The sequence below is a fragment of the Podarcis liolepis genome (genome assembly GCF_965112155.1).
Source record: "Podarcis liolepis genome assembly, chromosome: 13".
Lineage (NCBI taxonomy): Eukaryota > Metazoa > Chordata > Lepidosauria > Squamata > Lacertidae > Podarcis > Podarcis liolepis.
In genome coordinates, this window is record NC_139573.1 from 13,762,797 (window position 1) to 13,785,119 (window position 22,323).

At 43.2% G+C, this 22,323-nt stretch overlaps 5 protein-coding genes across 5 annotated transcripts in view; 1 reads left to right on the forward strand and 4 right to left on the reverse strand.

Moving 5' to 3' along the window:
• LOC310691388 (vomeronasal type-2 receptor 26-like) overlaps positions 1-22,323 on the reverse strand; it is a 252,293-nt gene that overhangs the window by 217,651 nt on the left and 12,319 nt on the right. The gene's annotated exons all lie outside the window — the stretch shown is intronic.
• LOC310691432 (olfactory receptor 11G2-like) lies at positions 5,175-6,113 on the reverse strand (the record flags this gene model as incomplete). The annotated part of the gene is made up of 1 exon (XM_083471224.1): positions 5,175-6,113. The coding sequence occupies one exon, from the start codon at positions 6,111-6,113 to the stop codon at positions 5,175-5,177; it is 939 nt and encodes a 312-aa protein (XP_083327350.1).
• LOC310691435 (olfactory receptor 11G2-like) lies at positions 10,655-11,593 on the reverse strand (the record flags this gene model as incomplete). Its single annotated transcript, XM_083471227.1, has 1 exon — positions 10,655-11,593. The coding sequence occupies one exon, from the start codon at positions 11,591-11,593 to the stop codon at positions 10,655-10,657; it is 939 nt and encodes a 312-aa protein (XP_083327353.1).
• Positions 16,600-17,559, forward strand: LOC310692489 (olfactory receptor 11G2-like; the record flags this gene model as incomplete). The annotated part of the gene is made up of 1 exon (XM_083473435.1): positions 16,600-17,559. One exon carries the CDS (start codon positions 16,600-16,602, stop codon positions 17,557-17,559), a length of 960 nt encoding a protein of 319 aa, XP_083329561.1.
• On the reverse strand, positions 21,248-22,210 carry LOC310692490 (olfactory receptor 11H6-like; the record flags this gene model as incomplete). Its single annotated transcript, XM_083473436.1, has 1 exon — positions 21,248-22,210. The coding sequence occupies one exon, from the start codon at positions 22,208-22,210 to the stop codon at positions 21,248-21,250; it is 963 nt and encodes a 320-aa protein (XP_083329562.1).

The window sequence follows — 22,323 nt, forward strand, 5'->3', positions numbered from 1 at the left end:
ACTGGGGGTGACGTCCCAGGGCAAGGTTGACTCCACCAGGTTCCTATCAGGTGGGCTCCTTGATGCAGGATACATGACCAATGCCTTTTCCAAACCTATTCTTTCCCGTAACCAATAAAGTTCTGACCCAGTTCAACCAAATACCATTCTCCTGTGTTGATTCCTTTGGCCCTCCTGTCACCTGTTATGGCTGTTATGCCCTTGTGCTGGCAATCCAAGGATACATTCTAGCCAGACAAAAACATTCAGGAAGGGTATTAGACCATATAACACTGGTCCTGAAAGACTTTCATTGGCTCCCAATATGTTTCCAAGCACAATTGAAAGTGTTGGTGTTGACCTTTAAAGCCCTAAACAGCCTCAGCCCAGTATCCCTGAAGGAGCGTCGCCACCCCCATTGTTCTGCCCAGACACTGAGGTCCATCTCCAAGGGCCTTCTGGCAGTTCCCTCCCAGTGAGAAGTGAGGTTACAGGGAACCAGGCAGAGGTCCTTCTTAGTGGCAGCACCAGTCCTGTGGAACTCCCTTCCATCAGATGTCAAGGAAATAAACAAATACAGTGGTACCCCGCAAGACGAACGCCTCGCAAGATGGAAAACCCGCTAGACGAAAGGGTTTTCCGTTTTGGAGGCGCTTCGCAAAACGAATTTCCCTATGGGCTTGCTTCGCAAGACGAAAGCCCATAGGGAAATCTCCGGGGACCTCTTTTAAATGCTAGCGGTGGGGAGCAAAGCCTTTCCCCCCCCTCCGGCCTTCAGAAGAGGTCCAGGAAGGCTGGCGGGGGCCAAAAGGCTTTGCTCCCCAGCGCCAGCATTTTAAAAGCAGTCTGGGATAGCAGGGAAGCGCTTCCTGCTATCCCGGACGGCTTTTGAAGGCAGGAGAGGTCCGCGAAGCCTGGGCGCGCTGATGTCAGCGCGCACAGGCTTCGGCATGCCGGCAAGTCTCCGCCAGCAGAGGCAGCGCTGCCGCTGCTGGCGGAGCGGTCCGCGAAGCCTGGGCGCGCTGATGTCAGCGCGCGCAGGCTTCGGCATGCCGGCAAGTCTCCACCAGCAGCGGCAGCGCTGCCGCTGCTGGCGGAGCGGTCCGCGAAGCCTGGGCGCGCTGATGTCAGTGCGCGCAGGCTTCGGCATGCCAGCAGAGGTCCGCGAAGCCTTGGCCGGACAGCTTTTGAAGGCAGGCGGGGGGAGCAAAGACTTTCGCCCCTGACAGCCTTCCCAGGGGCTTTTAAATCGCCCCGGACAGCGGAGAAGTGTTCCGCTGTCCCGGGGCGATTTTAAAATGCCGCCCGCCAGCATTTTAAGATCGCCCCGGACAGCGGAGAAGCCCTCCGCTGTCCCGGGGTTTTTTAAAATGCTGGGGGTGGGAAGAAAAGCCCTTGTCCCCCCCCCCCAGCCTTCAGGAGAGGTCGGGGGACAGACTGTCCCCGGACCTGGTCTGAAGTCGGTTTCCCTAGGAACGCATTAATTGATTTTCAATGCATTCCTATGGGAAACCGTGCATCGCAAGACGAAAAACTCGCAAGAAGAAGAAACTTGCGGAACGAATTAATTTCGTCTTGCGAGGCACCACTGTATCTGACTTTCAGAAGACATCTGAAGGCAGCCCTGTTTAGGGAAGTTTTTAATGTTTGATATTTTATTGTGTTTTTAATATTCTTTTGGAAGCTGCCTTGCTGCTGCTGCTGCTGCTGTTGTTGTTGTGCAGGGGTGATGTAGGGTGAGCCCAGAGGGTAAGGGTTGTGGTTAAAGAAGAGTGTGGCCTACAGAGAGTACCAAGGACCATATAGCAGGTGTTTCCAAACTGTGGCCTGCAGACTGTTGTGAACACTTCCCTCACTCCTTCACCCAGGGAGATTCACACTGATTCCCAGAGAATCAGTGTCCCTATTTTCAAAAAGGGGAAAAGAGAGGACCCAAATAATTACCACCCAGTCAGTCTGACATCAATACCAGGGAAGATTCTGGAGCAGATCATTAAGCAAACAGTCTGTGAGCACCTAGAAAGGAATGCTGTGATCACCAATAGTCAGCATGGATTTCTGAAAAATAAGTCATGTCAGACTAACCTGATCTCATTTTTTGACAGAATTACAAGCCTGGTAGATGAAGGGAACGCAGTGGATATAGCCTACCTTGATTTCAGCAAGGCATTTGACAAGGTGCCCCATGATATTCTTGTAAAGAAGCTGGTAAAATGCGGTCTTGACTATGCTACCACTCAGTGGATTTGTAACTGGCTGACTGACCGAACCCAAAGGGTGCTCATCAATGGTTCCTCTTCATCCTGGAGAAGAGTGACTAGTGGGGTGCCACAGGGTTCTGTCTTGGGCCCGGTCTTATTCAACATCTTTATCAACGACTTGGATGATGGACTCAAGGGCATCCTGATCAAATTTGCAGATGACACCAAACTGGGAGGGGTGGCTAACACCCCAGAGGACAGGATCACACTTCAAAACGACCTTGACAGATTAGAGAACTGGGCCCAAACAAACAAGATGAATTTTAACAGGGAGAAATGTAAAGTATTGCACTTGGGCAAAAAAAATGAGAGGCACAAATACAAGATGGGGGACACCTGGCTTGAGAGCAGTACATGTGAAAAGGATCTAGGAGTCTTGGTTGACCACAAACTTGACATGAGCCAACAGTGTGACGCGGCAGCTAAAAAAGCCAATGCAATTCTGGGCTGCATCAATAGGAGTATAGCATCTAGATCAAGGGAAGTAATAGTGCCACTGTATTCTGCTCTGGTCAGACCTCACCTGGAGTACTGTGTCCAGTTCTGGGCACCACAGTTCAAGAAGGACACTGACAAACTGGAACGTGTCCAGAGGAGGGCAACCAAAATGGTCAAAGGCCTGGAAACGATGCCTTATGAGGAACGGCTAAGGGAGCTGGGCATGTTTAGCCTGGAGAAGAGGAGGTTAAGGGGTGATATGATAGCCATGTTCAAATATATAAAAGGATGTCACATAGAGGAGGGAGAAAGGTTGTTTTCTGCTGCTCCAGAGAAGCGGACACGGAGCAATGGATCCAAACTACAAGAAAGAAGATTCCACCTAAACATTAGGAAGAACTTCCTGACAGTAAGAGCTGTTTGACAGTGGAATTTGCTGCCAAGGAGTGTGGTGGAGACTCCTTCTTTGGAGGTCTTTAAGCAGAGGCTTGACAACCATATGTCAGGAGTGCTCTGATGGTGTTTCCTGCTTGGCAGGGGGTTGGACTCGATGGCCCTTGTGGTCTCTTCCAACTCTATGATTCTATGATTCTAGAATTGCTAGTGAAGGACTTGGGAAACAAGCAGTCAACAAAATAAAAAGTGGCATAAACACCACTGAAAACCATTCTATTTATTCTAATTTTCATTGTTTTATTTTTTTTCTCTGCCCCACTTTGATATTAAATAACAAATTTTATTACAAAAGTAAATATATATTACCCCCATGAATAATATTCCAGGATTCAGATTACATTTATTTAAAATACAATGTAACATACACATCGAATAAAGAGTTTCTTATTTAACATAATATTCAATCTACTATAATATATAAAATTAATCTTTCATTTACAACATTCATTACTTTCTATAACCTATAATCAAAACAAACAACACCATCCATTTGATCCGCATTTATTTTTTCTCAATTCATGCATCCCTTTTTCAATCAATTCTGATTGCCCTTTTAAAAAGACCAATAACTGAATGTTGGCCTACCCAAAACTTGTCCAGTTTTCTTTGACCTTTTATTACTTGAAGTCTGTGACAGTCTTTCCAATACAGGCATTAGCCAAACTTTACATTAGAAATGTTGAAGATTTATGTACTTAATTTTTTCTAGTGTTGAGTTTTCCTTCCCCTTCAGTTCTTTATTACTATATTCAAATAATTTCAGCAAGACCAGGGTAGGAGCAATTTATAATTCTTGTTTTACTGTTTTTGAGATTTCTGCAAAAACTTTCTTCCATTTTTTCAACTTCTGGGCATTGCCACCACATGTTTAGGTAGTTGCCTATCATTTGTCACTCTCCAGCATATTGGAGAGGAGCCTGGGTTGAGGAAAGCCAATTGCCTACATGTCAAATACCAAAAATGTGTTAATTATAAGGATAACAGCCTTGCAAATTCTGATACTGATATGTAAGTTGTGGTCCATCACCTAACCCTCTAAAACTTCTACCTCATCCTTTCTTGGTTTGGGAATGATCCAATATTTCTGTATCTCAAGGGCTCACAGAAAGCTGTTCCAGCCAACCAATGATCTGATGCAGAGTCATTGGTGCAAGGAGGCTTCATTATATTTTAAAGGTTTGCTCAAATTTTAATTCAAGAAAGGAGGACTCATGGGATTTTTTTTCCAGATGAGGGCCCCATCTGCTGCTATTAACATCAAAGAGTGTTTTAGAGTTATATGAGTTCTAAAGGCAACTGGATTTTGAACCAGCTGAAGTTGCAAAGTCTTCAAAGGCAGCCCTACTTTAGTGCTTTGTTGCTGTAATCCAGTTTAGAAATTACCAGAGCACGGAGTATCATGACCAAGTCATTTCTGCCCCAAAGGGCCCAGACCTGATGAACCAGATGGAGCGGTAGATAGGCACTTCTAGCTGTTGGTGGTACCTGGGACTCAAGTGACAATGGTGGATCCAGGATTTGCTTAAGAAAGAGATGCATTGTCATTACCTTCAAGGGAGATGGCACTCTGCCCTCCACCAGTGTAGCAGTGATTACTCTTTCTACCCACCCCAGCATAAATCAATAATAAATTTACCCAACTCCCACCTCAATTACACAGTAGCAGAAATAGGAACATTTAAAGCTTCCTTAGACTAAGTCAGATCATTGGTCCGTGTAATACATTGACTGGCAGCAGCTCTCCAAGATTTCAGGCAACCGTCTCTCCCAGCTACATGGAGATGCCAAGGAATAAGGCAGAATCCCTTTGCATGCAAAAGCTAGAACCCTTCCCCCAAACAAAGTAGTAGTAATAAAATAACATGGACCATAAAATGATTGCTCTTCATCTTGTTACAGTTAATTTATATATTGAATTCTATACCACAGTCTCAAAGCATTGTACGCATGAGATAATTAAAGGAAGTTAATTAAATAAGCCCACCCTACTACCTTTGGCTTTTATTCCAGATAAAATACCTCCATTTCCCCTCCACTTTCCTACATCACCCTCTTTCTTCTCAATAACCGGAACAATGCTTCCTTCACCTGATCATTCCTGAGACAGTAGATGAGGGGGTTGAGCATAGGGGCAAAAGCAGTATAGAAGAGAGCCATCACTTTAGCGTTGTCACTGTGACTCTCTCCACTGTGCCCCATATACATAGCTGCCACAGATCCATAAAAGAGTGTCACCACTGCTAGGTGGGAAGACACTGTAGAAAAACCCTTGATACCAGTGCTCTCATTAGATGTTTTCACCAGGGTGAATACTACACATGCATAGGAGACCACAATGAACAGGAAAGTAACCAGAATCACAGAAGAGATGACAAGGAAGCAGAAGAGGGGGAGGTGCCCCAGTGGAGGACAGGCCACAGCAAGGAGTTGACCAGAGTCACACACAAAGTGATCAAGTATATTGGAGCCACAGAAGGACAACCTGGAGATCAAAAACACTGGTACAATGTAGCACAGGAAGCCCAAAATCCAACATGCAGCCACCAGGACATAGCAGAAATCTGGGGTCATAATTTGTGGGTAGCGCAGTGGGTGGCAGATGGCCAAAAACCGGTCCAAGGCCATGGCTGAAAGGAACAGGCATTCAGAAGTACCAAGGGAGAAATAGACGTAAAACTGGAGGAAGCAAGCATGGAAGGAGATGACCCCACCTGGGAAGGACAAGTCAAAGAGCATCCGTGGTGCAGTGGACGTCACATAACACATCTCCAGCCAGGAGAAGTTGCTCAGCAAGATGTACATGGGCAGGTGAGCCAGGCGAGCATCATGAACCACTATCATGATGATGATGAAGTTCTCAGCCAACGTGAGGGTGTAGACTGCTGTTAAGAAGATGAGAAGGAGCAGGCGTCCCTGTGGTCCAACTTGGAAGCCCAGCAGAATGAATTCCTGCACCGTCGTCCCATTGGCCAGCTCCATCTTGATCACACACAAAACCGCCTGGAGGCTAGTCTTGCATTTTCAGTGGTAAACTAAGGTTATTTAATGTTTGGAATGGAGAAAGCCTTTGTGCTGGGTGGAGGAAGGGAATGTTAACCAAGTTTGTTTACCAATAATTGAGGTGGCAGGGGTGGGCTGACTTCAGTTCTGAGTGATGTATTCATTTAAAATCCTTTTTTAATCTACTAATATGCTTTAAACATTGAGGTGGTAGGGGTGGGCTGACTTTAGAATCCTTTTTTGCTTTAGATTCATTTTTAATCTACTAATATGCTTTAAATATAGCAGGCAAAGTTCACATTGAGGATCTCTGGACAATTATACAGTGGCTTTCAGGCACTCCTGAGAATGCAGTTTTGCTTGAGAATATAAATAACTTTCTGAATCAGTAGTCAGGTCCAGTATTCTTTACAAACCTCCTAGTAATCAACACTAACTGATGGTCAACGTGAAACTGACCCAAAATCTCCCAGCCTTCTTTCTGCCCAAACATTGTTTATGGTATGTTAAGCAAGTAGAATATGACAATATGAATTTGTTTCAGCTGTCTTTGTCCTCTGAAGCATCAAAAGTACTAGAATTGTCACAGGTTGCATCTTAAAAAACCTAGCCTTCTAAAATTCCCACCACACCCCTGCTTGGTTTGGGAATAACCCAATGTTTCTGTACCTTAATAGCACACAGAAACCTCCTCCAACAAACCAAAGACCTGGTGCAGATAAAGTCCCAGCATTCATGGTGCTCAGATACTTCATTCTGTCATTCCTTTAGCTCAGGGCTAGCTTTGGTAGTTGAGAAAGAAAAGACTGCATTTATCTTAAAGGTTTGCTGACGTTTTCATTCAAGAAAGGAAGGACTCTTGGGAACTTGCCTATCAAGGCTAATTCTGTTTCCCTTCAAAACAAGGTCTCCTTGGGGATTTCTGAAGAACTTGTAATGTATAGTAGCTTTGTTTACTTACGTGCTGAACCCTCCACATTGGATGAATTGGGAATACTACTGGTATTTGCTCTCTTTTTCTTTTTTTTCTTAAGTAAAAATGGATTTCTATTTTAAAATGAAGCTTAAAATACAGACAGCAAAAAGGGTAGAACACAAACAACAAATAAAACAAGACCACTGGTTAAGGGAAATAGAAAAGTCACTGATTAGACTCCTTAGAGAATTGTGTGGAAATCTGAGGGACAATTAGAGTAAAACAGTCTAAGGAGGAATTTGCAAACTATTGAGGATGTTTGGTTGTGTAAGTTATGTAGCCAGATCATAGTCTGAAAACAAATGTTTTGGGGGGGTTTTAGGTGAAGGGGCAAGGCTCAGTGGTAGAGTACATGTTTGAATGCAAAGGGTTCCAGGTTCAGTCCCTGGCACCTTCAGACAGGGCTGAAGACCCTTGGCTGAAGCTCTGAAGAGACTCTGTCAAGTATTTTTGAGAATACTGAGATAGGTGAACTAAAGGTCTGATTCAGAATATCATCATCATCATCAAATTTATTATCCTGCATTCACCAGCCAATCCCAGGGTGGCTTACAACCATTTAACATTGTATACACAGTTAAACCAAATTGGAATCAAAGCAAAAGGGTGAATCTAGTGAAACCAGGGTAAGTAGGTGTCTCTTCAGCATTCACCATATGCTGTATAGTGATGCAGCTCTGTGGGGAGGGAATTCCAGAAGACAGGAGCTGCTCTCCCTGGGAACTCTGAGTGATCTCTCCCTGGGAACTCTAAGTTCCGCCCTACCATACATTTTACAGAAATTCTATGGAAATTTAATAATCATGGCTTCCCCCACAGAATCTGGGAACCATAATTAACACTTCCCAGAGCTATAATTCCTAGCACCCTTAACAAACTACAAGACTTGTGGAAACAAGTAGTGGTGGACAGATACTTTCTTTGCTGATGTCCCATCCATGTGAAAGGCACAGTAATGTGACTTCATATATGTGACTTCATATATGTTCAGTCAGATATAGGCTGAGATGTATGCTACCTGCACTCTGCCTGTCAACCCTTCTGTTTCATCTCATGTGTAATCAGGTCACAAGACTACCAAAGAGATCAACTTGCTTCACTCCACAGCAATGATGAGGGCACTCAGGAGCTTATAGGGTCCATGGTTTGATCCATGTCACCAAGCTACAGTGTGAAAGGAGCCCCAATAGGAGCACCAGCCATGTCATATGAAAAGTCCTTCAAAGGATTCAGGAATCGATCCACTCCTACAGCACAAAGTAGACATGTTCAGCCCAAAGCTCAGCAGGGAATATATCCCCCAACCCCACTTTGTGGCAAATACAACGTCAAGGGTTTGTGCAGCAGCATGTGTTGGACCAGAGAAGTTCTGAAACAGCCCCATATTTGTCACATAGGCCATGAAGTCATGAGACTGCACATTTGAGGCAGCCTCAGCAAAGATATTGAGGTCCCTCAACACTACTGTGATTGGGTTATCCAACACGGCATCTAAGACCACCTCTGCCAGCACAGTTAGGGAGGTTATAGTACTGTGGAGTGAATGGAAGACAAATAACAGCCTCATTCTGTCTCTCTGGCCCAACACAATTGCAAACAATCCCTCAAACCCAGACACTGTGTAAATTACTCTCATAGTGAGGGAGATGGAATTGCTATGTATGATATCAGGTGGTTGGTGCTGCATTTAATACAAGAGTGGACACTGCAGGAGTAGCAGAGGGCCACCAGGTCTCAGTTGTAGAGGCCAAGTTACCTCCCTCATCCATGATCAAATTTTGGATAGATATTTCCTTCTGGGCAGACATGGTATTAAGCAACAATACTTGACTAGGGGGTCAGCTGACCAGCATCCCCACATTCTGAGATATAGTGGGTAAAGAAGAAGGGACTAGGTTTTTGATATAACTAGTCCCTCTTGCCCCAGCCCCCATATACCTTCAATCACTGGTACCATCACAAGGGTGACAACCCTTCTCCCCTCTTCCCCCTATCCTTGGCCCAGGCACATGATTCCCTTAACTCCCCACTAAGCATAGTGATAGAATGCAGACTAAATAGACAGATCCAAAAATCCCAGGAGGAAACCACCCCACCCAGAGAGATGCCCAGGGACTCAATAGTGAAGGGCTTGGGAAATTAACAACTAGCAAAAAGAAAAGTGGAATAAACAAACCCTGGGAATTACTCTTAATTTCATTGTTTTATTTAGATGGCCCTTCAGCCAAAGTTCTCAGGACAGGATACAATGAATGAAGTAAAATGCAGCATAAATCAACAGACAAATTATCCAACTCCCACCTCAATTACACAACAGCAGCAACAGAAACATAGGCAGCTGCCTTATACTGAGTCAGGTCATTCTTCCACCTAACAAAGTACTGTTTACATTGTTTGGCAGTAGCTCTCCTGGATTTCAGCCAAGTGTCTGTCTCAGTTGCCTGGAGATGCCTTTGACTGGACCCGGAACCTTATGTATGCAGTCAATACTCGTTCACTGAGCTACAACACTTCACCAAATCCATAATGTGGATTTCCTATAGGCAAGACCATAAAATTGTTGTTGCTAGTCATTTAAATACAATTAATATATTACTTGTCTTTCAAACCACCATCTCAATGTGATTTAAAGAGAGTTAAAAGACATTAAAAAAAGAAGTACAACAAATACATTTAAAACAGGATGAGGATCCTAACTAATGGTAAAGACTCATTTATTCATCTACGAAAGTCTGCCGGAACAAAAATGTATTCAGCAGTGTTGGAAGCTAAATGAATAATCAAAGCTAAAGAAAACAGAGCTGGCCCCACTGTACTGGAAACTCAGAGAAGGACAGTGATATCATGAGGAGGTGGATTGCTTCCAACAAGTTATTTCTTTGATGCCTTATGTAGAACCAATATAGGGGCATGAAGCTGCTTAGTGACTAATATTAAAATCCTTCTAGGCTGTATCCTTTAAGGAGTTAATAGGGTATAGAAATGTATTAGCTCATAATTAAGGGCTGCTGGGTTTCTGGTTAAGACCAGGAAGAGCAGTGGTGGGTTTTCCTTCCTGGTCACTGAATTATAGGACTGAACAGCTGCCAGTTACCTTAAGTGCCTTGGGTTAGCACAGGAAATTCAGCTTTCTCCTTGGCTATCAGCCAGTCCTTTAAAGTCACACATTGGCTCTGCACTTAGCAGCCATTAAGGTAGAAGATTAGGTAGCTTCATCTTAAGACACGAAAACTGTATATAAAGCTGAGTGAAGTTGTCAGACAGACCTTGAGAATAGGAAGGACTTGAGAGGATGTAACTTCACTGTCAGGAGTTTTGTACCATTCATTGCACACGAGATGATCTCCCAGCAACTGAAAGGATGATATGTTATATCTGCTTTTCTGTGCTTTCTGCTTCATATTCTCGCCTACCAATAAAACATGTTGAAGTACACACTTGGTATATCCTTTATTGCCTATCTGATCCCAAAACAATTCCTTGCAAGTCACCCACCCTCCCACTTTTATTCCAGATAAAATACATCCCTTTCCCCTCCACTTTCCTACATCACCCTCTTTGTTCTCAACAACTGAAACAATGCTTCTTTCACCTGATTATTCCTTAGACAGTAGATGAGGGGGTTGAGCATAGGGACCAGAGAAGCATAAAATAGAGTCATCACTTTAGTGTTGTCGCTGTGACTCTCTCCACCGTGCCCTATATACAGAGCCGCCGCAGATCCATAAAAGAATCCCACCACTGCTAGGTGGGAAGATACTGTAGAAAAACCCTTGATACCAGTGCTCTCCTTTGATCTTTTTGCCAGGGTGAATACTACACATGCATAGGAGACCACAATGAAAAGGAAGGTGACCATAATCACACAAGCGGTGACAATGAAGCAGAAGAGGGGGAGGTACCCCAGGGGAGGACAGGCCACAGCTAAGAGTTGGTCAGAGTCACACACAAAGTGATCAAGTATATTGGAGCCACAGAAGGACAACCTGGAGATCAAAAACACTGGTACAATGTAGCACAGGAAGCCCAAAATCCAACATGCAGCCACCAGGACATAGCAGAAATCTGGAGACATAATTTGTGGGTAGCGCAGTGGGTGGCAGATGGCCAAAAACCGGTCCAAGGCCATGGCTGAGAGGAACAGGCATTCAGAAGTACCAAGGGAGAAATAGACGTAAAACTGGAGGAAGCAAGCATGGAAGGAGATGACCCCACCTGGGAAGGACAAGTCAAAGAGCATCCGTGGTGCGGTGGAAGTGACATAACACATCTCCAGCCAGGAGAAGTTGCTCAGCAAGATGTACATGGGCAGGCGAGCCAGGCGAGCATCATGAACCACTATCATGATGATGATGAAGTTCTCAGCCAACGTGAGGGTGTAGACTGCTGTGAAGAAGATGAGAAGGAGCAGGCGTCCCTGTGGTCCAACTTGGAAGCCCAGCAGAATGAATTCCTGCACCGTCGTCCCATTGGCCAGCTCCATCTGGATCACACAGAAAACCGCCTGGAAGCTAGCCTCGAATTATCAAGTGTTAAAATGTTAATCTAATGTTTGGAACGGATGAATTCTCTGTTGATGTGGCATGAGTTGTCCTCAGCATTAAGCTTTTTCTGAGATAAGGACTGGTATCTGTTAATTTGCAGAAGAAGAATACCAGTAAGGTAGAAGTAATGTGCTGGGTGGAGAAAGGGAGGGTTAAAGAAGTTTCTATGCCAATAGGTGAGGTGGCAGGGTGGGTTGACATCAGTCCTTAGAAATCTATTCCTTTGGAACCCTTTTTCATCTACTGCTGTGTTTGAAATGTCTCAGTACCTCTTCACATCGAGGATCTCTGAAGAATGTATAGCAACTTTCAGGCAAGTAGATGACAACAACTTGAATCTGGGTCAAGAAAAAAATTGTCCTCCAAGACAACAAAGCGTTCAACTCAACAGCACACAGAAAGCTGATCCTACCATCCAAAGACCTGATGCAGATAAAGTCTCAGTATTTAGAGTCCATGGATATTTAATTTTGTCATTGCACCTGCTCAGAACTGGCTTTGGTAACTGAGAAATAAAGGACTGCACTGCAGGGTGTGTCTGCAAATCTTAGTTGTGGGTACCATGCTAAGCTCAGAGCATTATTTGAAAAGATTTGCATAGGTTTTAATTGAAGAAAGGATGCACTCTTGGGAATTGCCCTATCGAGGGTAATTCTGTTTTTCTTCAAAGCAAGAGCTCCTCAGAGATTGCTGAAGACCTTATAATTTATAATATCTTAGTTTGCTAACATCCCAAACCCTCCAAATTGGGTTATTGGAAGGTGCTTCTCATTCTTTTTAAATTTTTTTATTAAAAATAGATTTCTATATTGAGATAAATTTTAAAATACAAGCAGCAAAACACGCATCACAAATAAAACAAGATCACTAACTAAAGGAAATAGAAAAGTCACTGATTACAATCCTTTGTGTATTACTATGGTTAAGGTTGTGGAACACTTAGAGAGTAGGTAGGCAAACTAAGGCCCGGGGGCCGGATCCAGCCCAATTGCCTTCTAAATCCGGCCCGCAGACGATCCAGGAATCAGCGTGTTTTTACATGAGTAGAATGTGTCCTTTTATTTAAAATGCATCTCTTGGTTATTTGTGGGGCATAGGAATTCGTTCATTATTTTTTAAAAAATATATAGTCTGGCCCTCCACAAGGTCTGAGGGACAGTGGACTGGCCCCCTGCTGAAAAAGTTTGCTGACCCCTGACTTAGAGTAAAAGAACCTAAGGAGGAACTCACAAACTATTAAGGAAGTTTGGTGGTGTGCCATGTGGCCAAATCATATTCAGAAATAAACCAATGGGAAGGGTCATAGGTTAGTGGTAGGGCATCTCTGGAAAGGGCTGAACACCCCGGCTGAAGCCCTGGAGCATAGGAGTCAACTCCTAAGGGCTGAGGGGTCTTCGGCTCCCACAACAAAATATTTGATGGGCATTGCCATTCAGATGCTGTGCGTGCACCGTGCCATGTGATTATGTGGGGCGGGCCTTACCTACCCCCCCCCCCATATCTTATTCAATTTGGGACTCCTGCCCTGGGGAGCCACTATTAAGTGAGTATAAAAAATACTGAGCTAGGTCTGACTCATTGCAGCTTGCTAGCTTGTTTACTGATAAGATTGCCAACATATAGAATCTGAGCAAAGCCTGTGCCCAAACTCTGCTCCTGTTTTTCAACTTGGGTTCTCTGTGTGTAAAGCTTTGGTTCATTGATGAAGCTTAGGTTCAGGGAAGGGAAGGGAAGTCTTCACGTGCCGCCTTCATGTGAGGTCCACCACAGGGTGGCAACACAAGGATGGTCCTTTTATGTAGTGGCTCCCTGTTTGTGGAATTGGCTCTCCAGGAATGTACACCTGGCTCCTTCATAATATATTTTCAGGCACCAGGCAAAACCGTTCTTCTTCAACCAGGCCTTTGGCTGATTAATATCCTACAGCCTTTTAAATGTATCTGTGGGAAGGAGGTGGTTATTGTTTTACAAACTCATTGTTAAAACCGTGTTTATGGAAGACAATCTTACTCGGCTATGAGTGATCGCCGAAGAAGATTGTTTCGGTTTAATTATCTAATTGTGTTTTATCTTTTATTTTATTCTGTGAACTGTCCTGGGATTGCTTGATGAAGGGAGGTATATAAACTATTTTAATATTGTGAATGAAATATATTCTTTATTTTTGTGGGATTATTGGGGCAAAGGCTTGGTCTAAATCAGCGCTTCAGATCACTTTGGTCACAATTGATTACTGCACGTTTAGCTCATTTTGCTTCAGGCTCCAGGAAGCAGAGAGTGGGGGCTTTAGAACTTGCTCCAAATTCCAAATTCCACCACAGAACCTGTTCCACGACACAATGCACCCATCTGATTACTCTTCTTCTTTTTATTTATTTGCAGTAAAGACACCATTATAACATTTTAAAACATTAATAATAAATAGCATAAATAAAAATGCATATTAATACAACTGAAAGCACACAATGACAATAATAGCTAGAGGAATCATAAGTGGTCTGATAACAATGGTCTTATTCAATAACATTGCCACTTGCCTTGTGAGTGACTTCTTGGAGTCCTGAAGCAAAGAGATTCATAAGAGTGGCCAGGGAGGGGTTGTGTAATGGGGCATTTTGGATGACAGAATCCACCTTTGTGTTGCTAGAAGGGAAGTATCCATTGTTCATTGGTGTTTTATTGTATCTGCCATCTAATAAATTGGAAGGGAGAACATTAAACCTTCCCAGAGAGAAAACCCTGCTATATTTAGGGATTGTTAAGTATCCCAAGTATGGTATTGCATCTTTACAGGGGAGGCATGGTAACCCCATGAAGGTCATTGAAGCTATGTCCAAAAAGCTCTGCTTAACCATTGATTTGGTGCCCTTTAGACATAGTAAGATAATGATATACCTGTTGAGGTAACTTTTTTCACCACAATCTTCAACCAAGGGGATTAAAAATAACCAAACATTGCCTCAGAGTCCAATGAATTGGGGGTAAATACAAGTCAGCAGCGGAGCCAAAAATGGGTAGAATGAATTCACACAAAGCACAATCATTATATTCAGTCCCTGTCTAGCCAGAAAGAAAACAAAGGTTTTTAACAATGGAAATTATCTGTGTTTTCACCGTAGTAGAAGGAAGTAACCTGTCTCTTGGCTTTTAATAGCTAATGGCATTGGTTCTTAAGGGACACATTCCCAAGGGACACCTAATATTTAACAGGAGCATTCAAGGTTTCTGTAGTAGATACAAAGACTCACTCATTCTTCCCATATAGCCCATGACTATGACAACTGAACATCCATGTTAGGCAGAGGGAACAGCAACATGTTCCCACTTACAAATCCTGACACAACATTTGTGATGAGCCTTCAGCTGGATGGAGAAATGTACCGAAAATTACTGAGGTAAAGAAATGGAGACTGGAGTGGAACTGGGGAGGATCAGATCTGAACGAGTGCCACCTTCTAGAAAGAGTTGAAGATTGCTTCAAGGAAATGTGATAGATCATTATAGAAGTGTGTGGTCAGAGAGACATAGATGAGTACTTGGGAAAGGCTGTGAGATGTCTCTGGGATTCCTAGCTGCATCCCTGATTTTTATTTAACAATCAAAATAAATAATTTGGTTCTCTGCCTTCATTTGGAGCCTACAAACCCTCTTATCTTGCAAATTGACACCACCTTAATTAACTAACTAACTAACTAACTAACTAACTAACTAAAAGTAACCTCACTGGACCTTTTTTAAAAAATCTCTAAAACACATGGGTAATAGTTTTATTAGGTCAACTGAAATGTCACTAAATAGAGTGGAAGCTTCATTGGGCTTGATGGTACACAATGAAAGGGTTGTAGGGGGGAGTTGACTGTTCCACTAATCTGTATCTCAAAAGTGTTAAGACGGAACATGGGAGAAGAGTGTTAGTCACATCTCTCCTCCTTCTTCCTATGCTCCATCTTAAGGCCCTTATACAAAGTGTAGGCTCATGGCTTTGCCACCACCCAAAGTTTCTTCTCTCCCCAGCACCCTACCCCACAACTTTGCTTGACATCTAGTCCGATGAAGAATTCTGGAGAACATGAAGGCCTGCATGGTATTTTGTTATATTTTGGTTGGTCTAATAAAGGTATTGCACTAATATAGAATTTTGGAATAGATCTCACCCAAAAGTATCAATTAAATTGTTTAGTAACGTAAGATGGGATGACTTTCATTCAAGGTGCTTCACGGGTCTATGTTTGCTCCTTGTCTCAGGAAAGAGCTGAGAAGCTTTTGGGAGGGGGTCACCCATCTGCAAAAGAACAAAAGGTGGTGGTGCAGGGGGGGTAGACTAGGAATAAAATTGTAGGTAGATGAGTGTATTTCTAGTTAATGTCACTTTTGCAGGTGTTCATTCATAAGTCTGTTCAGTCTTGATTCTGCATTAAACTGTACTTTAATAGCTACAAGAAAATTCCCATTTCAAATAGTATTTTTGAATGGATTTTCTTGAAAAATACACATTTCTAAAATATATCCTTTATGAAAGGATGCCTTTCTAAATATACTTTATCCCAAGATTCACATTTTTGTAGATATTGTGCATGTGTGTGTGTGTACACACACAAGCATCATTGCAAAATTAGGAGAAAGGCTGATGGACAGCTATTTAATTTCAATGAATTAAATGCCTCATTTCAGGTTCCAGCAGCCAAGTGATGATAATTCTATAAGACTGTGAACAATATTCACAATAAGGGTCAAGGGGTCAAGCTTAGATATGTTCAAGATTACACTAACCCAAGCCAAACTATTCTGAATACATTTACCATGTTTACTTTTTATAATCAACTGTGATCTGAAAGAGAAGTTGGAGGCATCACTTTTCCTCTGTCTTTCAGTGGTAACAGAGAGACAAGAAGGCAGACATAACCTCTATGCAGTTTAGAGTGATCATTCATCCATCTGATTCCAAATGGAGATGGACAATACGACTTCTGTCCAGGAATTCATTTTGCTGGGATTTGGAATTGGACAGCACAAACGGTTCCTGCTCCTCATTTTTTTCACCATTCTCTACATGCTCACTTTGGCAGAGAACATCACCATTATCACACTGGTGTTTCTAGACAACCACTTGGCTCAACTTCCCATGTATATTCTACTGAGCAACTTCTCCTGGCTAGAGATGTGCTACGTATCCACCACTGTGCCTCGCATGCTTTTTGACCTAGCTTCCCCTCATGGGGTCATTTCTTTCCATGAGTGCTTCCTCCAGTTCTACATTTTCTTTTCACTTGGTTGTACTGAATGCTTCTTCCTCTCAACCATGGCCTTGGACCGGTACTTGGCTATCTGCTGCCCACTACGCTACCCACACATAATGTCCCCACACTTCTGCTACACTCTGGTAGCTCTATGTTGGGTTGTTGGTTTCCTGTGGTACCTTGTCCCAGCAGTTTTGATCTCACTGTTGTCCTTCTGTGGATCTAATACCATTGACCACTTCTTGTGTGATCCTGGACCAATTCTGGCCCTGGCATGCCCGCCACTCGGAAATGCTCCCCTCTTCAGCCAGATTTGCCTCAATGGTCTGATTATAAGCAATGTCTCCTTTGTTGTGCTGTCCTACAGCACTGTAATTCTCACCCTGATGAAAACCTCTAGCCAAGGTAATCGTAGGAAGGCCTTCTCCACCATATCATTCCACATTGTGGTGGTCACACTTTTCTACGGCTCAGTTGCAGGGATGTACTTGATTCCAGGTGGAGAAAGCCAATCAGAGGTCACCAAGGCAGTGACCCTCTTCTACACAGCCATCACACCCTTTCTCAATCCTTTGATCTACTGCTTGAGGAATGATCAGGTGAAAGAGGCAGTGGGCAGGTTGCTGAGGAGAAAGGTGAGGTCACTGGGGAGAAAGCAAAGAACTTAAAAAGTGGGGAGAGGAGGCAACAACAACAAAGCAAAGCACCCAAGTATGTACAGCTGATATGTACAGAGCTGGATAGAGAGAAGAAACTTTCTCTGCTGATGTGTTTTGCACAGCACATCAAGAAAGGTATGATAAGATGATGTCCAGCTGGCATAGGCTTCCCGACCATTACCTTTTTCAGTGCCTCTGGCGGGACGAATTTGTTAATCCGTGGGTAGGAAAAATCCATGCCAAACTTCTGAGCATCGGAATTTCCCCAGCGGACTTCCCTAAAGATGAACTTACGCTCAGCTAAAAGCCTCATTGAGCAAAGATTAGCAGACATTGAAAATCAACACAACCTTGCCAGAGGTGGGGGTGTCTGCTCCCCCAGGTATCACGGAATAACCCCACCACTTGACCTTCCATCATACATGTCATCTCTTTCATCAGTACCACACCGACTTGCATTTATTCGTGCAAGGTTCAATGTCCTTCCATCGAACCTGCTGAGCCACAGATTTTCCAAGGGTTTGGTGTCTCCGCTATGCGTGTGTGATGGGAAAACTGTTGAATCTCTTCCACATATAATGTTCAACTGTCCCCTACATACCATAGCCAGGACTAAATTCCTGGGCCCTGCTTTACTGCGCTTGGTTAGCAGGCCTGTTGAGTCACACGCCGCACTGCTTTTGCAGGATACAGATCCTTCTGTTACTCTGCAGGTGGCGAGATTCCTGAATGCGGTTATCTCACACGCAAAAACCACCAAAAAACAACAACAACATCAAAATCTAATCGGACAGTTATGATGAGAGTGCATGTCGGATCTCGTCTTCAGTTTTACTTTTCTGTGAACCGTCCCTTGGAGCTCTCCGGGCCACATCCTGTTACTTGGCTCTGCCCAATGACCCACCCTTGCATCGCAGTGCTCACCTTCTGTTGTCAGATATTTCGGTTTTTAAGCCTTTGTGCTTTTTTATGTTTGTACATATTTTATGGGCTAATAGCCGTAAATAAATAAATGAAATGAAATGATAAGAAATCAGGAATGAGTTCATAGTTACCTGATGACCACATTCCCCGACCAGGCAGTTCAGTTCTTAGCTTTAAGAAGAAACCCGAAACCATTTGTTGGGATTTTTCACAATTTGTCTGATGGCCAGTTGCTAAATTATAATGAAATGAATCTCACCACCCTTGATAACATCAGAGTTGTGGAAGCCTATTCAGACCAAAGGCTGTATTGCCTTCTTGTCAAGCTTCCAGAGGAGCATATGGGAGTGGGCAGGGCCAGAGGTGAAAGCAGGCAGAGCACTGAATGTGAATTCTAGATTTGTATTGTGGGTTAGTTTCCATACACATTCACACAACCTTCTCTGTTCTCCAGCTAAACAAGCAGGAGGCATCAGCTAAGTTCAAGGAAACATTCCATCAAGGGAAAAACACTTGGGGTGTGAAGCAGGGTTAGTGAGAGTGTGACTTGGGAAGAGGAGTGTGGCTGAGGACCCCAGCCCTGCATTTGGAGTAAATTCTAATTATTTTCACTTTAATAACAAAGACAAATGTCATTGCAAAATGATGGGTTTTGGTGCCTATCTCCCAGGGGGTCTTATGGAAACACTGAGGATGTTGGCATAAAGCAGACAGGGTCACTGATTTTCTTAACAGATGCAACAGGAAGCAGAGATAGATGCTTTGCATCATCCTAGTGAGCTGTTATTGGACGAGAAAACCTCTGTCAATTTCTAGTTCTTATCACTTATGTTTAGTCTTTATTCGTCTTTATTCCAAATCTGTGTATACTGTAATTTGTGGTGGGTGGGTATTTTGCAGAGTCTCTTTTATTTGTATAAAGGGTAAAGTGATGCCACACTAAGAATAAGCCTGGTATTGATTGTCCCTTGAATAAATCATTTTTGTGGGTTAACTGTTCTGGAATGGCTATAAGCCTATATAGATACAGTGGTACCTTGGGTTACAGACACTTCAGGTTACAGATGCTTCAGGTTACAAACTCCGCTAACCCAGAAATAGTACCTTGAGTTAAGAACTTTGCTTCAGGATGAGAACAGAAATCGCGTGGCAGTGGCACGGCGGCAGCGGGAGGCCCCATTAGCTAAAGTGGTACCTCAGGTTAAGAACAGTTTCAGGTTAAGAACGGACCTCCAGAATGAATTAAGTTCTTAACCCGAGGTACCACTCTATAGACATACACACAAAAATACACATATCCAAACTTAGGCCTTTCATTGTTGTGAAGTGATCCATCTGGCTGCAATATAAGCATGAACAGTTTAAAATTGTGTATATTGTGTAATATTTTGCAATTTTTCTTAATAAAAAAATCATTTGAAACTGTGCTCATTGTATATTTATAGATTTGGATTACATTTTAAAATGTTTCTTTATTGTAAACAGCTTCAAGATCTGCAGACATTAAGTGATCATGAGGTGGACTGGACCAAATAAATAAATAAATATTACTAATTCGTTAGATTTAATATCCATGTTAATGGAGCCAAGTACTCTTTTCTATTTGCTCTATATCTTTAGATGACCTCAATAAGTGGTTTCATACACTGTAGATGTTAAACAGCACAGAACATAAGAACTTAACTGGATCAGTCCAGGGGCCCATGTAGACTAGCATCCTTTTCTCACGGACCAAGCAGATGCCTATGTGTAAACACATAAGCATAACAACAACTCTCCCCATTTGTGTCTTCCAGCAACACAACAGTGTTGGGAGACTGCAGCCATAGTGTCCAGTAGCCATTAATAACATTAGTAAGTAGTAGTATTAGTAGTAGTATTTAAAATTTGTATACTGCCCTTCAATCTTAGGCGCGTCAAGTTGGGCACAACATGGGGGGGGGGACAGGCATCCCACATACATGATGTCACATGTGTGGTGTATCCTCCTGGTGTCTTTTTGAAGATCGCCAGAGTGCAAATCTCTACATAAATTTTAACTTCAGTGCATGCATACAAACTTTACATGTTATGCATATTAAACTTTAACCTTTACCCCCCTGCCCCTGCCCCACCTCTTGTTTTGGAGGGAGTTTTTATCCTCCCCCCACCTTCTAAGTTTTCCATACTTTGCCAATTATCCAGATACCTCCCTTTTGTTCATTGTGGTGGGTGTGATTTGGTTACAAAACAATTGGCACAGCCCATCCCAAGTTCAGCACTTGAAGGAAACATATTCAAAGCAAGACTGAAAGTAGAGAATGTTTCGAGTTGTGCTAATTATCATTATATGCACTTTTTATAATAATCAGGCAGGAGTAACAGAAAATGATGGGCTTTATTTAAACCAGCTGGCATTCTCTTTCTCTCCCTCCTGCTCAGTCTCTGTACTGTTTGTGCTGAGCCACTTGCTGGTAGCTGCTTCCTTAATCTGTGCCTTCCCTCTGGGGCACAAAGTTTCTGTCTTAACCCTCTTGCTTTGTGACGCATTCAGGAAATACCATTTTTGAATATTCTCTTAAGTAAAACAAAGACAAAGACAAAACCATGCTAGTATAAACTGGCCAATGCATCATACTTCTAGCAGCAAGAATTCCATGTAAAAAGTTATATATTTCAGAAATGTGATACACCCATCTGCTATAATAAGTGCAACAGCCCAACCTACCACAATTTTGATTGTGGAAGGCTGGTGTTCTGCTTCTCCTTCTTTTTTTCTTCCAAATTTTTTACACTATCGATATTCTCCAGGGCACCAACATTTCTCCATTCTCTTCAACAACCTTCCTGCTGCCTCTTTGATCTGATCATTCCTCAGACAGTAGATCAGTGGGTTGAGGACAGGTGTGACAGCAGCATAAAAGACTGTTGCTGCCTTTGTGACCTCTGAGTTGCTTTCTCCACCTGGAGCAGCTAAGTATACCCCTGCCACAGAACCATAAAAAATTGTCACCACCATTAGGTGGAAGAATATGGTGGAGAAAGCCTTCTTACGACTTCCTTGGCTAGAGGTTTTCATCAGAGAGAGAATCACTGCACCATAGGACAGGATGACACACAATAAGTTACCCAAAATCACAGCATTTACGAATATCTGATAGATGAAAGGAGCATTTCCTAGTGGAGGGCAGGCCAGAGACAGAAGTGGCCCAGGATCACACAACAAATGGTCAATGACGTTTGGTCCACAGAAGGACATCTTGGAGATCAAAGTCACTGGGACAATGTTCCACAGGAAGCCAAGGATCCAACAGGTAGCCATCAGGGCATAGCAGGCATTCTGGGACATAATTTGTGGGTAACGCAGTGGGTGGCATATGGCTAAATACCGATCCAAAGCCATGGCAGAGAGGAAGAAGTCCTCAGTGCAACCAAGAGAAAAAAAGATGTAGAACTGGAGGAAGCAAGCCTGGAAAGAGATCTTCCCATGAAGGGTTATTAGGTCAAAGAGCATGCGAGGTATAGTGGTGCTCACATAGCATATCTCCAGCCAGGAGAAGCTGCCCAGAAGGAGATACATCGGAAGTCGTGACAAGTGGGAGTCTAGAACGACCAAGGTGATAATGGTCATGTTCTCAGCCAAAGTCAGCACATAAAAAGTGGTCAAAAAAACGAGGAGCAGCAAATGCTTCTTTGGCCCACCTCCAAATCCTAGCAAAATGAATTCTGTGACATCAGTCCCATTGGCCATCTCCATCTGCAATCACAAAGCAGAAACACAGTCACATACCAAGAGCGAGTATCATCTCCCTGTCTGCCTGTAGACTCAGCAAGCTTATCATTTGAGTATAGTGTGTGCTGAGGGAATAA